We start from the raw sequence: 18,686 nt of genomic DNA, 5'->3' as shown, positions 1-18,686 counted from the left end.
ATCAAACACAACTATCTGGTAAGTTAAAGCCTCATAGAAGACTGCAATAAGAAAATCAGATGTTCTCATACACCTATTTTTCTGCCAATTCTTTACAGGAAAACAAACAAAAGACTAGCAAATTATGTGCTACTGAACTTAGCTCGAAACCATTTAAAAAAGTCACCTGAATGAAAACAGTCCTTTTTTTTTTACTGAATATTCAACAATTATGTAGAATATGTGATAGAATAGATATGAGACTTTAAGCCCAAAAGAGACAGTTTTGTAGTTGTGAGAAGTAGCTGGTTCAGTTTAGGATCTGAATACGTTAAGGGCAGGAAAAGGTTACAGTACTGTTTACAATGGTCGCTCATTACCGAGACTACTCTAAAGTGAAGACTGAGATCAGTGTATGGAAAGCTGCTGTCTGTACTGCAGTAGTAAATAAGCATGTGTATATTTTCATTTAATGTATATTAGACTATTTTGTAATAAAGGCTCCGATGTGGTGTTATTACCAATAGTTCCTAATCATGTATGATTTAAAGGAGACATGGACAAGTAAGTGGTGAGCACTCCTGCATTGCTGCATTAGGACTTAGTGAATCCCACTAAGGACACTACAGTAATTTAATGTTTTCCAGTCTTTGTCTCCTATGGATGTTCTAGTGTCCTTGCCCAATCCAAAAACATACTCATGGGTCAGCTGGTATTTGACCAAATAAACCATAGATTGTGCCTGCCTATAGACTATAAGCCACTTCAGGGCAACAACTCATATAAATGGTTCTTTGGACTCTGCGAAGTGCTGGGTATGAGGCTACATTCACACGAATGTCTACATTTCAGAGTTTTGCTGTGTTTAGAAGACTGCTAAAAGCAGCTGGACTTACACAATGCAAAGTAGTCATGTTAGTAATACACAATGATTAGCAACATTTAGTTGCAGATAGTTTAGCTGAGTTTAGGAATAGAAGGAAAGTCAATAATTGTAAAGACTGACATCTGATTGGCCACTCCTCAGACCTTCTCCTTATACAGATCAATTCTGTCAACAACCTCCTCCATGACCAGAAAAGGAAGACTATTAGTAGTCTAGAGCTTTCTCTTTTACCATTATGCAAGGAACATCAGCTAAGATTTGTGAGAGCCACTGATCCATGTAATGCTCATTGATTGGCCAAACGCACAGAGTCAGGGCTTTGCTAAAGTGATTCTAAAGGCTTTTTTTTAGAAAAAAATAAAAAACATGTCTATGTGGTGTGCAGTGGTGTTACACAGACCATCCCAGATCCTTCCTCTTCCCGGGTCCCCTGCTGGCTCTCCTGGCCACTCCCTCCTGTCAGGTGACCCCACAGCAAGCAGCTTGTCCATTCACACACAGAGCCGTGGCTCAGCCCCGCCCCTTCTCTCTTCTCATTAGCTCACTCTGTCTCAAGCCACTTCTGTCTCAGCCAATGAGGAGGGGGTCCCAGGCTAGCCTAGACTCCAGTGCACACTGCAGGATCAAGAGGGGGCTTAGTCAAGTATGGGGGGGGTCTGGGGGATGCTGCACACAGGTTTTTTATCTTCCTGTATAGAATGCATGAAGTTAAAAAACCTTGAACCTTTACAACCACTTTAAGTATTTTCACTTTTAAAACCCCTTTTTTCTGTTGCGTTGTCTGTTTCCTTTTTAATACTCTTTATATGTACATTACACTATGCAGAACTTTAAGAATCCCTGTTGGTGAAGGTGGCTGGGGTCTGACACAGCAATAAAAATGGAACAGTTTTTGAAAAGTTATTTGCTACTATATTAAAGCAGAACTCCAGACAGATAACTTTATAAATTTTTAGGAGAGGAAAAAAAAGTTACCTTTTGTCAGGTGTTTGCTCAGATCACTCCTGTGTACTGTATAATTTATTTGTATATGCCAGATAGTACAGTCCTTAGGGGGTCAAGTGCATGGGACAATCCAAGGACGGAGTCTGTTTGTCCTACACTGACAGAATGTTGAGTTTCTATGGTCTGGAGTGGTCTGGGCATACAACGGCCTCAAAGAGGCAACCATTAAACTCAAAACCCTTATTCAGGAAGGACCGAGGGCTTTCTCCAGGCCCAAAGGGCCTGGGCTGAGACAAAGGGACCGAAGTTTGTCTCAAAGACAGTAAAGTTTTAGAAAGGGCTGTGTATAACATCACCTCCAGGTACTCAAATCTGTGAGATGGCTTCAGCAATAACTTCCATAGACTGAGGATCCAGCCATAGCTCTACAGAGTCTGCTGATGGGACAGAAAGATGGGAATGTGTACATAAAGATCCTAAAGTCTGAGGCCACAGAAGGTGCGAGGCAATGACTGACCTGACAGTTTCCTTGTGGAACTTTTAAACTTGTGGGAAATGTTTTAGAATCTGCGGACTCAGAATGGCCTGGACCTCTCCTTTCAGTTTGGGAACTGTAAAAAAGACTGGAGTTGAAACCTTAAAAGCGTTCTTCTGTTGGTACAGGGGTAATGACAGGTGCACTAAGCTCCTCACACAAAAGCTGTTGGATAGCAGCAATCAGATTTGTCCACTGTTGGCGGGGGGGGGGGGGGGGGGGAGGGGGTGACAAGTTCAAAAGCATGAATGGGGGGAGAAGGCAGAGTGCTAAATTTCAGTTTGTAGTCCCTACAAATGACACCCTGGACCAAGATGTCTAAGATTTTTATGGGAACAGGAGGCTGACAAATGTACCCCCATTCTTAGATGCAAAAGTGCTCCATCACTGAGAAGAAACCTTGGAACTAGTCTTGGCTGGCTGTGAGGGCCATGTCTTCTTACAAACGTATGTTCCAGTCTTACACTTGGAATAGAGAGACTGAAAGGAACCCTTTGTAACCTAAGTAGTAGAAGACTGCAGAGGTGCAGGCCTTTTTTTTCTGGTGTAAGTGACTACTCTTACCCCCTTTGACCTCCCTGATGTATTTATCCAAGGAGGGACCGAATAGGCATTCCCTTTTAGAGGGTAACCACTAAAGGCAATTCTTGCATGGGAGCTCAGCTGAACAGCATTTAAGCCAAGGGATCCTGTGCGTGTAGATATTATTATTATTACTACACAGGATTTATAGAGCGCCAACAGTTTGCTCAGCGCTTTACAATATGACGGGGTAGAAGACACATTCCAGAGAAGTGTATCTACCAAACCATTCATGCAGTAGTATGAGGTAAAGGGTCTAACTGACTGTGGACAGAAGCATCTGTAAGGATGAAATTAAGATTTTGACCATGCACTTAGTCTAGACTGCAGTCTTCTGGTAGACTGCCATTTAACCTGCGGTTACTTCTCTGGCAGATGCCTCAAAAAAAAAAAAAATGAGGTTTAATGAGGGCATCTCACTTCTTGTCTACTGGGTCTTTTTTTTTTTAAAGAAATAAGTTCTTTATTGAAACTGATTGCACATATAAAAGGAACAACAGGGAAAAGTAATCTCTCAGGTGTTTGAATGTTTGAAAGGTTTTGAGTCCACTATTAGACATTACATCGTGTAAGGAAAGGTGGGATAGGTAGGTAGATTACAGACCAAGGTTTGATACTGCATCATATCTGATTTGTCAAAGTGATAAAAGTGGGAGTGCGGAACTGCTAGGTAATAACTATTGAAGTCAGGCAGAGCTGCTCCTCCCAGGGTTTTTAGGGTCTGCCAGGGAAGTTTGTGTCTAGTGCTGCCCCACATGAAGGAGTTTTCAGTGGTAGGTACGCCGGGGGGTGTCATACGATATATAGGATTTTTGGCAGAAGCACCATTTTAATCAGGTTCATTCTACCCATGACCCCTAGAGAGAGCTTAGCCCATGTCTGCATTTTAGTTTTAATTAGATTGAATAGGGGTTCCACATTGAGAAACTCTTAGTCAGTAGGAGAACTGGTGACATACACCCCTAAATACTGTATTGGGGCTACCCTGGTAAGGGGAAGAGTGGCCTGTGTAGGAGAGGGAGGAAAGTGATCTAGGGGAAGAATCTGACACCCAATTAATCCTTAGGCCGAAATGATCCCTGAACCATTTAGTGGGGTGTAAAGTGGCTAAGAGTTATGGTCTGGGATCCTCCAAGTACAGAAGCATATAGTCAGTGTATAAGCCTATGGTCTCTATTAACCATCCCACCATGAGCCCATGCATAGTAAGATGAGATCTAATGGAAATTGCCAATAGCCCTGCAGCCAGAGCACAAAGGAGCAGCCCTGGTGGGTGCCCCTGTATAGGGTAAAGGGGTCAGAGACTTAGCCATTCACAGATACCAGTGCTACCGTGGCTTGCTATAGCAGTTGCACCCACATGATGAAATTAGGGCCAAAACTAAAACATTTTAGACACTCACAGAGGTATCCTCATTCCACAGAATCAAATTCTTTGGCTGCATCCAATGCCACCACCACTCATATCCACATCATCCTGACTGGCTTGAAGATTCATGAATAATTGCGGTATATTTATTGCTGTATTTTTACCAGGCATGAAGTCAGTCTGGTCTGGGTGGATTAAGGATAAATTTATCTGGCTGAGACGGGTGGCAAACACTTTTGCCAGGACATGAATGCCAATCTGCAGTAGCGATATATGCCTGCATGGTTCTAGGAATAGTAGGGTTCTGCGGTCCACTGAATACGCTTACTGATGTGAAGCCGAGTGCTTACCTGTGACGTCATTGCACACGCTGGACCCTCATCAGCGGCTCCATGTTTTTGGTGTTTTGCCTGTCTGCGTCTCCTTTTGAATGTACAATTTCTGATAAAAAAATCTAAGCAATCTGTGAAACTGGGCCATGGAGCTTTTCATGTGTTTCCGTATACTGGCATGGTCATTTTGTTGATGGTCCACTGAGGTTTTTTCAAAGTTGCTGGAGCCATGAAATGAGACCAGCTAGAGGCAATTAGAGGTGGATCCTTGTTGTGAGATTGCCTCCAGGTTGTTACTATTTGCCTTTTGGAATTCTTCATGCTTGTTCAACCTGCTATAACTTAGAGGTCTGATCATTCCATTAAGGAGTGCCTCTATAGGTGGTGGGATATGTCACAAGATTTTCCTGGTGGAATTTATCATCACAGAACTTGTTCAATAAGTTGAATAACTTTTTTTTATTTTTAGTGTATGAATCGCAGATTGCACTTTAAGCATTATTTTGCACAATTATTTATTGCACTATATGAGTATATTAATGTATATCAATTAGGCATATAATATAAGCATTTTTTCATTTAAAGAGACAGTACAATGTTTGCACTTAGCACTTTTGCAGCTTGAAAGTTACTCTTATTTGATGAATTGATCATATATTTATGCATTTTTGAACTTTATGACTTAAAGAGACAGCGCACTCACTTCAGGCTATTTTCCAGGTATTGAGAATTCGTATAGTCAGGATGATGTGGATATGAGTGGTGGTGGCATTGGATGCAGCAGGCTCTGTCTTTTCTTTTCTCTTTTGATCAGGTAAGAGGTGTTTGCTGGGGAAGGATCCCTGCCAAATGAGATACGAATCAAGAGGAGCGTGCAGGTATGGAGCTTCAAGGCCTCCCAGACCATTCCAATAGGGGCCATACCCTGGATTGTATCAAAGAAAAATTGCCACTCCTGTTAGATGTCATCAGGATCTGCCAGGACTGTCAACCAGAATGGATTCAAGCACCACATATGGTTTGAAAGGATGGGTCTACATTGAAGGGTTATCCAATAGAGAGAAGAGTGAAAAAGTGTTTGGGGAGTTGGGGACGAAGCCCTGCCTGTAATAGGCATGGTAGAAGGAGCCTAGATAACAATATAAAATCATTTTAGGACATGGAGGAGTGTGTAGTGGAGAAACATGAACACACCTTAGAGGTAGATATTTGTGCTTCCAGGAATCTACCAGTGCAAATTCTGTTAGCATACGGCTAAATCTGGTGTCGCGGTTATGGGTGGGTGAGATAGTCAAACGGCCTACTTTGTCCAAGCTAGGGTTGACCACCATATTGAAGCCACCCAGCCATATAGCATGTGTTGTGGGATATTGGGCAACGTATGAGAACCCATCATTGAGCACTGCAGAATTGTATAGAGGGGATATGTAACATGCAATGATTATAGTTGGTAATTTCAAAGCCATACTGTCAGAATGTTGAGACCTAAGGTAGGCTAGGACTGAAGAAAGTTGAACTTTGTCGCAAAGACCGCAAACGTTCCAAGTGAGAAGTATAAAGTGGGCTATAATGGTTTGGGAATGGTATAGTTACGGCTAGTGGGCACTCAGACCAACAGAACAGTAGAAATATATACATTTACAGACAGACAATGAAGGAGGACTACCAGTTAACACCTGTGTAGGACATACACCAGGTAGGTCACACTGAACCCTCCCACCCCACTCTACAAAACCCCAATTTAGTGTGAGCATCCATTCAAAAATGTAAACCATAAAAGCAAACTAAGACAAACAGTGGAGAAGTACTGGTTTAGCATAGGTGTTGATTGTATCCAGGGTGAAGCCGGTCAGGGGGGTCCTTCATGGAATGGCATCATGTACACTGATACTAGGAGAGGCAAACACTTTCTGTGAAGTTCAACCGGTAGTAAGGCACTGCTTGATGTTGCAGCAAGAAGACCCCCGGGTGGTAATAGGGTTTGAAAAAAAGGATAAAAATCACAAGATAATGGAGAAAGGATAGTTCGTGAGCGGAGCTCTCCTCACATGCGCCTTACTCCAAGCTGCTCCAGGCCATGCTCCATTTACTGGGTTTTTGAACATGGAATTATCCTCTACAGGAGCTGTGAAGGTCTTAAGATAAAAAAAAATGTCAGGATCCACCAGAGGAACCACTCACTTTCATCTAAAACTTCTCAATAGCATATGATTGAGAGAAGCATTTTAGAGGAGTGAAAAAATCTTTTCTGGGTGAGGCCAGTCCCCATACAGGACAGGCTCTACCAGAGAGTGAACTGGGAAAGTGTTTGCTGGTTTAGATAATTTCAGGGACCCCATGCTGGTATCCTTGGGGTGAGCTTCTCTAATGCTGAGCAGGTGCATACTGCATCAAAAATTCAGCTTGGTGAAATGTCAACCATAGGCACATCATCCTGATCCAATTACTATGAAGGAGAAGAATCATCCTCAACTGCCACCTCTTCCTCAAGTAACATTTCTGGCAGAGGTGGAATCAAAGACCGATTTAGCAGTGAAAATTGAAGGAGCATAGCTTTGACTCCTGCCATCTGTGGCATAGAAATCTCCTCTGGATATAAAAAGGAAGCTGGTGTGACAGACAAGCCAGAAGAATGGCATGAGAAAGGCAGGGAGTCAGAGTGGGGGTCTCTGTCAGAGTAAAAGGCACTATGGCCCTGAGTGGTTAAAATACCACCCTCAATAGAGCCAAGACCTGAGCTAGCAAGTCCAACTGACCCTATCTTCTTGTACTTAAGATCTGCCATGCTTGTGAAAAATCACCCCCAGAGGGGTACTCACAAAAGTAATCTTCCCTGTGTCTGCCAGCCCCAGTTGCAGGGGAGTGGACTGTGCGCTCAACAATGGCTGGCAATGCCGGGGAGCAGAGACATCATTCATAGGCTCCTATAGTCCAACCCGGTACCACTGCTTTATCTCCTCCCCTGCAGCTTCTGCTGGCTGAAAGAGGGCATTAGATCACATGACTGGACTGGAGGAGCCTGAAACCGGTAAATTTACAGATCTTTCTTACACAGGTTATTGGAATAGGTGTTAGCAGGAGGGAAGGAACATTTTTAAGACTAGTTGGGTTTTGCACTGAATTCTACTTTAACAGAAAATAACACCTACCTTTACCAATACCAGTGCTTTCTTTATTGGCTGAAACAGACATTGGCCAAAGGACAGGTATAAAGTGTAGTCTGGTGATGGTCTCTTATGATCCTTGTAGTCATTCAGTTCTGTTAAAAGAAAATTATTTATGGTGTTTATGATGGTCAGAGAATGTGCATATTTTGGTGATTTAACCTATGATGATGTCTTGTGACCAGCTTGTTCTGGCCTTGGCCTGTTTCAACCTCAAGCTTGTTTCTCACTTACTCAGCTTCTGTCTGTACATTACACGTATGTTGCTTAAAGTGCATCTAAAGCCAAAACTTTAGTTGCTTGTGTTTGTGGATAATCGATAACAACATTTATATATAATAGTTTTAGATTGACTCATTTAAAATGGTTCACAAAAATTTCTTGATATGCTAGTATAATACAGTGATACACATTGTATATTTGGTTGGCCAAACTTTATGATGAAATAGTGTCTTAAATATGAGTATGTGTATATTTTTTAGGGGTTTATGAAACAGTCTTTTTAATATTATTTTGTTGTCTGAGCCATGGCGACTGACAAACTTTTATAGGTATATTTTTAGTTTTTTAACTGCTATGACGAGTTCAGTCACTCTGTTGATTTTATTATTTGTTCCTCATTTTATAGTATATGGTGTATTCCCACATCATTGTGAGTGGTCTACTTTTAATACATTTATTTGAATTCTACTGCTGTCTGTGTGCCTCTTACTATTTGTCCTGATGATCACTGTCCCTTGACCTGACGGTAAGAGGAATTTTAAAATGGAATAGAGGGAAAGTCTGGGAAACTTGTTACAGTGACAAATGTCTTGGAGAAGATTCTCACTTTAAAGCCATTTCCTTTTGCTTCCTGATGTGTCTAAGAAAAGGCAGTGAAGGGAAATGTCCCCATGGAACAAAAATTTCAAAACAGTGGCAGAGACTTTAACCCTTTTCTGCTCTATCCAAAACAAAAAAACAGTTTAGATTTAGATATAGTTTGGGGTAATAAAAGTGATTAATTGTGTAAGTGTTATCCCTACATAGGCAAATGAACACAAGCCAGTCATTTGATATTTCAGAGTTTGGCACTTGTATATTTCCAACCTGTTCTTGTCTCCTATTCGGATCAGGCCCAGACACTAAGACACATGGCACATTTTCCAAGATCACTGGCCAGGTAGAGCACTTTGTCCCTATGAAGCACATGGCACACCTCTCCAGATCACCACTCTCACAGTGCTCTGCATGCTACCATGTACTGGTACCATATCTGAGTTAACAGATGGCTCCTTTAGGTGGAGTATGTTGTGGGAAGGAAGGATAGGCAGGGCAAATGTGCAGCATGTGGAGTAGACTGGAACATTGCAATAATATAGAAGAAAATTGCATAGGAACACACTAACTGAACATAACGGTGAAGCGAAAAACGTGCATTTATGCAGGGACATGGTGGGGATGCATCATATTTTATATTTTATTGTTAGGGGGTGATACAATGCCATATCGTTTGTCATGTATAAAAATGCAGAGCAATACAGAAGCCACTGACCGCAAACATGTTGAATATTTGTGGGGAAGTGAGATGTCATTTCAGGATATGTCATAACGTAGGCTAAAGAGCTGTTAAAACAGCCATCTGTCTGTATAGAAAATATATAACTAGTCTATAGGGAGTCAGAGGAGTTTAAATATTTAATTAATCCTGACAGTCTGTGCATCTGTAAACTCATCCTGAGTGATGATTTGCAGTTGAATTGAATGCATTCATTCTATAGTTTTTAACCAAAAATATACACAATTCTCTAGCTTGTCTTGATCATACCTTGCATAAACTGGTTGAAATCAAATATTTCTGTTTGAACATCTCTATGCAACTTCTTCTCATCTGAAACATTCTTCTTGGTTTCCAGGCTCTCTGACATGGCCCAGTACACTCTTGAGTTGCCCATTCTTGTGGCATACAACTTGAAATCCTGAGGATTAACCTCAAGTAAAAGTCCATTTCCAACAGAATTTAGAATTTTGTCAGTATAATGGATCTGTACCTGGTCCACCAGATGGTCACTAGTAGGAGGGAAGGTGACAATATCTGCAACCTCAATTTGAGGAACGCAACCTATATGGTTAATATAAAACTTTGTTGATACATTTTGCTTGTGAACCTCTTTTCCTCGATATAACACAGTCACTTCCCAAGATGTAAGTTTTGGCATCTTACCTGTAATAGAATATACAGTCACATATGCAGTTCAAGATGTGAACACGTGCTATACGTACAGCATTTATTCAATTGCTATCAGATGGTAGACACTCCTATATGCCTTTGTCTAGAATAATCTTAAAGCTGGATCCTGTTGCTCAGGGCTGCCAGTAGTGTAGATATCTGCATCCCTGACACCTAACAATTATAGCACCTTTAGACGATCCCTGAAAACCTCTCTTTAAAGAAGCCTATTCTGCTTCTAAGTAGTAAACTGCTTTTTATTTCCTCCATCAGCTCACCCCAACAGCTATTACCTTTTGTATCACTCAACCCTTCCTCTTAGAATAGTAAGCTCTAACGAGCAGGGACCTCTGTTTCCTCTTGTACCAAATTGTATTATAACTGCAATGTCTACCTTCATTTTGTAAAGCGCTGTGCAAACTGTTGGCGCTATATAAAGCCTGTATAATAATAATAATTAGAATAATAATAGCAGAATCAATACTTAGTCAGGCAGTAGTACACTATAAAATGTCACTTAATATGCAGGCCTAGCAGGTGATCATTAAATTACTTAAGGTAAGGTGATAAGAAAACTCTGGTTTCTAATAATATTAAAAACTACTGATACTCTTTAGGAAACATCAGATCACCCTGCTCTCCAAGAGACATTTAGAACAGAAACTGCCCAAAGTAGGTGCAGGACAACTATCAGATGGCTTGGCAATTGCATTGGGGCACTGCTGAACCAGTGAAGTAGGCCCCTTGATCAGCTCAGAGATCTAGGTAGTTCTCAAAGAAAAACTGCAATTACATTTGCACCTTGTTCACTTTCCTTTCCCAATTTGAATATACCCTAATTGTTTGAAGGTAGAAGATTTCCTCTGTTCTGAAATCTCATAGCCCTACTTACTTGTTGTATGCCTAAGATGCTGTTATTGAATTAGGTTCAGCCCATGCTTTAACAGAATTTTTTTTTTTTTTAGTTTAGCACAAGGGTTGGTGCTACCACTAGACAAACTAGGCAGTCACCCAGGGCGCACTGCTGCCTAGGGCGCAGATATGGCCGCTGGTTTCCCTACTCTCCACCATGGCTGGATCTAAGGGGTGTTGGGGTGGGCTATGCCCCCTTCCCCTCCAGGCCAGTTTTTCCATGGCCGCTGAGTGCCTTCCCTCATCCCCGCACTCACGACTGGGACAATGGGAGAGCAGCCTCGAGCAGTGAAGCTTGCAAAGGAGAAATGACAGGAGACAGCTGAGAGGTGCGGGCTGTGCTCTCCTCTCCTGTTAGTGGAGCGACCTTCCATAAGGCAGATGACACAGAATCGCTCTTACATCGGCATGTTCCATATCAGATTCATTCCTCGGCTCCCTGCTGCCGAGAGATAAGCAGTCGTTGGAGGAGATAGGGTTTGAGGTAATCAAACTGTGCACAGCCCAATCCAAGAGTGATCCTGTGTCATCTGCTATATGGAGGGAGGATTGCTCCACTGACAGGAATGAGAGCACAACACAACCTGCACCTCTACCTGGTTTACCGTGGGGGGGGAGGGGTTTACAGGCCGAAGGAAATGTTGTAAGCAATGAAGAAGGGGGTAACAATCATTTGCGCTGATATGAGAGGTTTGTGCAGAAGGGATAGTGGCTACTTGTGGTGGGAAGGATAGTGGGGATGATTTGTGCTAAAAAGGGGGGGGGGGGAGGTGATATGGGTAAGTTGGGAGGATATGTGCTGGGAAGGGTAATATGGAGGGGTTTTAGCTAGGAGGGGTTGGGGGGATTGCAGGAAGAGGATTGGTGCTGGGAGGGGGGATTTGTGCTAGGAGAGGGGATTGAGGGGGATTTGTTTTAGGAAGTGGGCTTGGGGGGGAATTAGTGCTAGGAGAGGAGATTGGGGGAATTTGTGCAAGGAAAAAGGGAGGGGGGATTGGGTGGGGTTGTACTAGGAGTTAGATTTGTGTTAGGAGCACGGATTTGGGTGGGGAGGAAGGATTTGTTCTGGGAAGGGTAACTTGGAGGGGGTTGTGCTAGGAAGAGGGATTTAGGAGGATTTGTGCTAGGGTGGAAAATTTGAGGGGAAAGAGGATGTGTGCTAGAAGGGGTAAAGTAGAACTTCTGAACATGTAGAAACTTCTGAGAGTCTAAAGAATGTGCAGTTGCTGAGAGTTGTGCTAATATTTTGAGACAAAAAAAAAAGCAGTGATGTTCTTTACATGCAATCACTGATGGTTCCTTTCTTGTAATAGTGAGCCTATGTGCATTCTGGCAAAATGGTCATGGCCTTGGCTGGACAACATTGCTGTATTCCTTCCACCTCCAGAAATAAATAGGCAGACTAACCCTTGACATGGCACTTTAGATGTGAACTGTGAGTGAGACTTAGAACAAAGTAAAAAGAGACAATTTCTCTTTAGATCTATACTCACTTTCTTGATGAATCAAGGTAACCGCAGTTACTTGAGAAGCAGTTTCTTGCTCATTAAATGTGGAAGGAGCATTATTCTGTGAGGACAGCATTGCACTCTTTTCCCCATTAATTTTACCGGCATAATTAGGGGAATGGGTAGTGGCTTCATTCTTCGTCATATGCTGTGTACCTGTCAAAATAAAGCATGCCATGTGTAACTTCACACTATCATAATTACAGGGATGTGGGGTGCCACACATCAATGCAATTTAAAACACCAAAATAACCCAAATACTCAAGTGACTACCACATAAGACTACATGCTCTCAAAGATTGCCATGTACTTACAGCAGAAAGTACAATAAAGTGGTCTCTTTGGCTACTGGCCTGTATTTATGCTGCAGCTGCTGAAATGTCTTATGTGGCCATGTTATATTATTCTGCAACAACATTACTCAAAGTAGTGATCATTTATTGTATACTGTGCCACCAACAAACCGTTATCTAGGTAACCACTTTGAAGACTTTGCATTCTGCCTCCACCAAGATGGCAGACTCCACGCAGACTATGCAGAACAAGGCATGGCAAGTCAGTAATGGTGGAAGATGAGCTGCAGGGAGACCACAGGCAATAATGGTGACTAGTCCTTTGCACTCTGCCTACCTTTCCTTAAAATACAGTTTCCAGTCTTCAGTGCCTCTTTAAAACTTTAAAAACATAAGATATGGGAGGGTGGCATCTAATGGAAAAGAGAACCTCCCTTTATAAAGACCATGATAGGTTCATAGAGTGAGAATTTCTGGTGCAGAAAGTTTTACTAGTACATAGCGGGTAAAGGAAACTGCTGGGAAAATCAATTGTTAGTGTACAATGAATGGATGGAACATTTTGTCCAATTCTTTGCTAATACAAAAGAGGTCAGCAGTAATCAGCCACAAATATGTTACTCACTTTCTTGATAGAATACACGTGGGCGTGTTTGCACTACATCAAATACAGTTTCCAGAAGGGTGCTCACTGGTGGTGCTGGCTGCAGTTGGGGACAAGCAGATGTTTGTTGGAAGACCGAGTCAACTTCTGCAAGACTCTCAAAATGTCCATTCTCATACATGTCATATTCTAGAGATTGTAAATCTACAGTGAGAATAATTAGTGTTAATTTTCTGCAAAAGAAACCTTTCCTAATGTATAACCTTTAACATAGGAATTTTCTCACTGACCACACAATTTTGTATCTAGTTGAATGCACTACAACTTCACAATAATTAGGCCACAACAAGGAAACAAGTCTGGATAATGTAGGGCAGGGGTCTCCAAACTCTACAGGACAACAAACTGGCCCTTTATTTAGAAAGTTTGGAGGGCCAGACTATGGCCAGTGGGAGTAGAAAATGTCCTGGTGTCAGTGGGAGTAAAGAAAAAGTAAAATAGTGTCTGATCATTGGTGTCAAAGGGAGGAATAGTACCCCACTGTTGGTCAGTTGAAGACATGGTGCTTCATAGTTGATGTCAATAGGAGAAATAGTGCCTCGTATCAATGGTAGGAATGGTGCCCCAAATGCCAGATAAAGGCAAGCAAAGGGCCTCAGTTTGGAGGCCACTGTGTAGGGGTTAAAGAAAAGCCCCATATCAAAACAAGTGTCTTGCTACACCTTTTACAATTTGTATATATTTCACAGTTATTATTAAGAGGGGTCTTCGATTATGAAATACTCCTAGAATTTACCTGTTTTTAAAAAGATTTCATGCATGGGAAATCTGCATTGAAAACACAAGGTTTGCTTATTTATATTGCCCCCCCCTCCTTTACTCACGGAAAAACACTGCAATACATAAAAAACCTTACAGCGAAAAATGGAATAAAATATACTTCTCTTACCCCAGGCTACCACATACAACGTGGCTGAACGTGGAGCCACACTTCTTGCTGTGTAGCCCAAATTTCATGAGAAGGTGCTCCTGTACTGTGCTGGTACATCTAGTGAGATTTGGACTCAACAATCCCTAGCTTCAGAAGGAGTGTGACAGCACATCCTGCAGTACAGAGGCTGGAGGTAATGTCAGTATATTTAATACATTTTTTCCGTACAAGTTTTTTTATGTATTGCAGTGTCTTGGCATGCAGGGGGACTTCGCTTGTTGTACCAAGTATACCCAAGTATTTATTTTGTTCCCAGTGCCTGAACGGAATGATGGGGAAGCAAGGTAAAGAGGGATGCGTGTTACTAGGGAAAGGGTAGGGGATATTACAAAAATCTTGTTTCTCTGCATGGGAAAAATTCAGATTAGCTTTCAGAAGTGTACAAGAATGCAGCAAGAATCTGACAAGTAAATCTGGGTACACACATAAGGAAATTAATTGTGTTCAGCGGGCACCGCATTAATTTTTATCTGTATGTAGCCCTCTGTTCAACATAAGCCAGTTGTTAGACTGGTTTCAGTTGAATGGTCCTCTTGGAAAACCAGCATTTGATCAGCAGTGTGGGAGTCCCCGTTGTCAGGATACAATAGGCCAGTGGGGGAGAACCCTGCACCCATATCACTTGTGTGGATGTGGGAAAATGAGGCTTTTTTCATTCAGCCCGTTAGATAAACAAAGCTTAAGGGTGCTCTAACCTACAAACATCCTGGAAATGTGACTAACTAACCCACTCCCATACTTTCCTATTGGCCATTCTAACCACCCTCTAAAGTGATAGACCAATAAGGAGGCTCAAAAGGCAGATGAAGGATGCAACCGCCTAGTGCATTATCAACAGCACTTTATTAAAATGTGAAAGATTGAAATTGTACTCACAACCCAAAGTGGATTAGTAGCGTATCACAAAAGCAGAAACTAGACGTTTGTCATCTATCCTCATAGGACCATACTAGCTGATGCACTTGGGGGGACCAGCCCCTTCCTCAAAGCAGAAAAACAAATTTTCTGCATTTGTGATACGCTACTAATCCACTTTAGTATTTGAGTATAATTTGTATCTTTCACCTTTTAATAAAATGCTGTTGACAATGCACTAGGCGTTTATGCCCTTTTGGGTTTTTTAGTTTACGCAGTGCAAGATTCCCCGATCTGAAGAGGACTGCACTGCCAGAACCATCTACCCCGAGTTGCAGTGGTCAGGTGTCAGTTTTTTCTGCTTCATGCTACGGCACCTCTAGATACACTTTATGTATATGCTTACCTTACATCAACTATCCCAAATCTTTTTACACAATGGGTCAATTCATTGTTCATAACACTGTCTGAAGGCCAGACTGGGGTCATCAGGTATAAAAAATGCTTTTACCATCAATGGTCAATGAAGTAAAAAATGCCCTTATGTCAGTAGAAGTAAAAAATTACCCTACATCAGCTGTTATTGGGGTAACAACCCCCTGCCTTTATGGAAGTAAAAATGCCCCCAAGTCAGTGGGAATAAAAAAATGCCTCTACATCAGTAAAGGAAAAAAATGCCCTTGCTATCTTAAAAGTAAAACATGAAACTATGCCAGTGGTCAGTAAGAGTAAAAATAAGTGCATCAGAGGAAGGAATAGGGCCCTTCTGTCAGTGGGAGGAATATGGCCCATGTGTTAGAGGAAGAGACCCCACCCTTCCCCAAGCAATGATGTTTTGTGGCAGTTATCTGTGTTCAGGTTCGAGGTCCGTTCCTGTAGGTATCATGACCCAAATTACACAGTCACCATCAGGGAGAAAATCACTTTACCCAACTCCTGCTACTTTGCGGGTCAAAATTTGAGGACCGCTGCCTTGTATTTATTTGTATAAATGCATGTGGTGGTTTACAGGGACAAAACTGGGGGGGGGGATCATGTGCCTGAACGCAACACTGAGAAGGGCGCCGCTGCAACCTCCACTCCCTCACATGTTGGTTCCTCACCATTTGACAGGTTCCTGATCTCTCTCTGCTGCCACTACACCGACCTACAATCTCTCCCTCCTCTCTGGTCCAGCTCATCTATTCACACCCTAATGCCCAGGCACACCCCAGAGTTTTTTTTATCTGGCAGAATGTGCAATAACTTAATTTCTGCACCTCTGCTACTGGAAAGTGACAGCGCTGCTGGGATTTGTAGTCCCATGAATGGGAGGGCATTGCTCACACATACTGGGGGAGGGGCACAGCTTGCTGGTCTTATAAGGTAAAAGACTATGTTCTGTGAGGGGGCTGCCATGGCCGACCTGCCCCCTCTCTAGAAATACTTATTGTCTGGAACACGGATTTAAAGGGGAACTCTACAAACTCTGGGGTAAAAGAGAACTCTGATGCAAGTCTCTGTGGTAACCAGAGAACCCCTCACATCAGAGGCCCCCCTTATAGCACAATTCACAGAGATCACCCTTACATTAGAGTCTGCGTTTTGTACACAATCACTCCTGAATACTGTACTCTGTACCAGGGGCGGAGTGACCATTTGGAAACTCAGGCACTGCCCGAGGGCCCGGGGTCAGTAGGGGGCCCCATGAGATGCCCCTGGTACCTTTTTCATAGGCTTTTTTGAGTTTGGGAAGGGACCCATGGGCCCCATGATCCCCTATTGCCCGGGGCCCCATGAGTTGTCAGTCCGCCCCTGCTCTGTACTCTGCCACTCCTGATCCTTGAGGAGTCTTGAAGGAGCATGGTTGATAGAGTTTAAAACAGTATTAAACTCAAAAGCAAACATTATTTTGCAACTTACCAATTCTTAGATGTCATGGCTGCATTCGTTTTGTTTTAGGCTTTCTTTCCTTTATTTTCATCTGGTGATCCAGCTAGTAAGTTTTTCAAAAGAACAAGCTGCCCTGCAGATTTAGCTGTTAAAGCGCTGAGACAAACTATTTACCACTGACAGGGGTGCTTACAATGACTAGATTTTATTTACGTATGTAAAACCTTAATCCCAAAAGGTGAAAACTGTTTGCTGTAACTGAATATGAAGTGTGACAGATCAGGAGTGGTGTACAAAGTGTAGAGATCATGAATGTGCGGTGTTCCAGCCCTGCTGACTCCACTGTCTTTGTGGGGTGGGAGATGAATCTTTCCCCGGGTGAATGTCTAGCTTCACCACTGGTACAGATTTATGCAGTGGTACTATATATTCTGCCATAAACAAAAAGTACCATCACACTATATGCTTCTGACTTTGGACAGGCCACTATAATTACTCACATTGATCACGAAAGAATTGACTGTGGTTCCTTGACAAGGGTTGTTCATATCCATTATTATATGGCTCTGCCAAAGCTAAATTTGGGTCATATACAGGATCTCTGAAAACCTGATCCACCCTTGGTATATTGTGTGAATAGTCATCCTGAGGGATTTGTAACACTTGCTGTGCACCTAAAAAGACAGGAAGATTTGTGATGCATTTAGGAAGCCAGTGGAGAAGGCATTTTGCTAATATTTGTGCATTTCTTTTTGTTGATCACTATAGCTTCTCCGTTGATACAATTATATTTCTGAGATAAGGTCTTAAAATAAAGGACAAAAGATTACCCCTTTGGCTGCCATATATGTTATTAAAGGTATACTTTGGTCTCGTGTTTCTCTTTTTGGCAACCAAATCCCTCTGTCCCTCGTGAAGCCTCAGTTGTCCTTTTTGGTCTAATGTGTTCATCTCTATACAAAATGTACTATTGTACTACTAAAAGTGTTGCTGCACTAAACTTTCTATCCAACCCCTATCTTACTGCATTTGTTTGGAAAAGCAAATGTAGCATTATCCCCTTAGGATTTGCTGAAGATTCGGGTCCCCCTATAGTCTTGCACAGCCAGGCAACACAAATTTCCTTCCAGCCTTGCACTCCAGAGACAGTAAACAGTCTTTGAACTTTTTTTTTAGATTTTATTAGGGGATTTGAACTTGGATGGGGATGAGGGATACATGGGATTCCCAAGGAAGTGCTTCACTAAACACAACTTCCTGAAGCTATTTACAAGGGCTCAGAAAGGTTCTCTCTTCTTGGAGAGCTATCCAGCCTCCCTGGACAACGGGATCTAGAGTCTGACTCTGTAAAAAGCACAGAACAGCTGGGGCTAGTCAGGTTTCCCACCCAAATGCCCTTTCCCTTATTCCCGGTCTAGGGGGTGTAGAATTACTCACTGTCCCTCTTCTGTAGGGTGCAGGTCAGTAGCTGCTTTCAGGCCTTCTGCTGGGCTAGCTACTTCCTTAGCTCCACAGATGGTCCATTTAAGGGGCCGGCGAGGTCCAGCTTTCCTTCTGTCAGCAACTCTCCTGGAGGTAGGCCCTTTTCCTTGGTTCCTCCTAGGCTCCACACTCCAGGTCCTGCTCTCACATCTTCCACCCAAACTCTCC

At 42.5% G+C, this 18,686-nt stretch overlaps 1 protein-coding gene across 3 annotated transcripts in view; it reads right to left on the bottom strand.

Moving 5' to 3' along the window:
* Positions 1-18,686, bottom strand: part of IRF7 (interferon regulatory factor 7) — a 43,326-nt gene that overhangs the window by 5,292 nt on the left and 19,348 nt on the right. For 2 of the 3 annotated variants that reach the window (XM_089653585.1, XM_089653584.1), the window contains exons 7-11: positions 17,537-17,710; positions 13,340-13,522; positions 12,407-12,577; positions 9,600-9,995; positions 7,778-7,887 (exon numbers count right to left, since the gene is read on the bottom strand). In XM_089653585.1, coding sequence (XP_089509711.1) covers positions 7,778-7,887; positions 9,600-9,995; positions 12,407-12,577; positions 13,340-13,522; positions 17,537-17,710 — 1,034 coding nt within the window. The remainder of the gene's footprint in view (positions 1-7,777; positions 7,888-9,599; positions 9,996-12,406; positions 12,578-13,339; positions 13,523-17,536; positions 17,711-18,686) is intronic. The other variant, XM_089653586.1, reaches the window with a different exon arrangement.

Source organism: Staurois parvus, unplaced genomic scaffold (genome assembly GCF_062004578.1).
Source record: "Staurois parvus isolate SC_StPar_1 unplaced genomic scaffold, SC_StPar_1.0 ptg000715l, whole genome shotgun sequence".
Taxonomy (NCBI): domain Eukaryota; kingdom Metazoa; phylum Chordata; class Amphibia; order Anura; family Ranidae; genus Staurois; species Staurois parvus.
The sequence above is the reverse complement of the archived record's forward strand: the minus strand, read 5'-3'. Positions and strand labels throughout refer to the sequence as shown.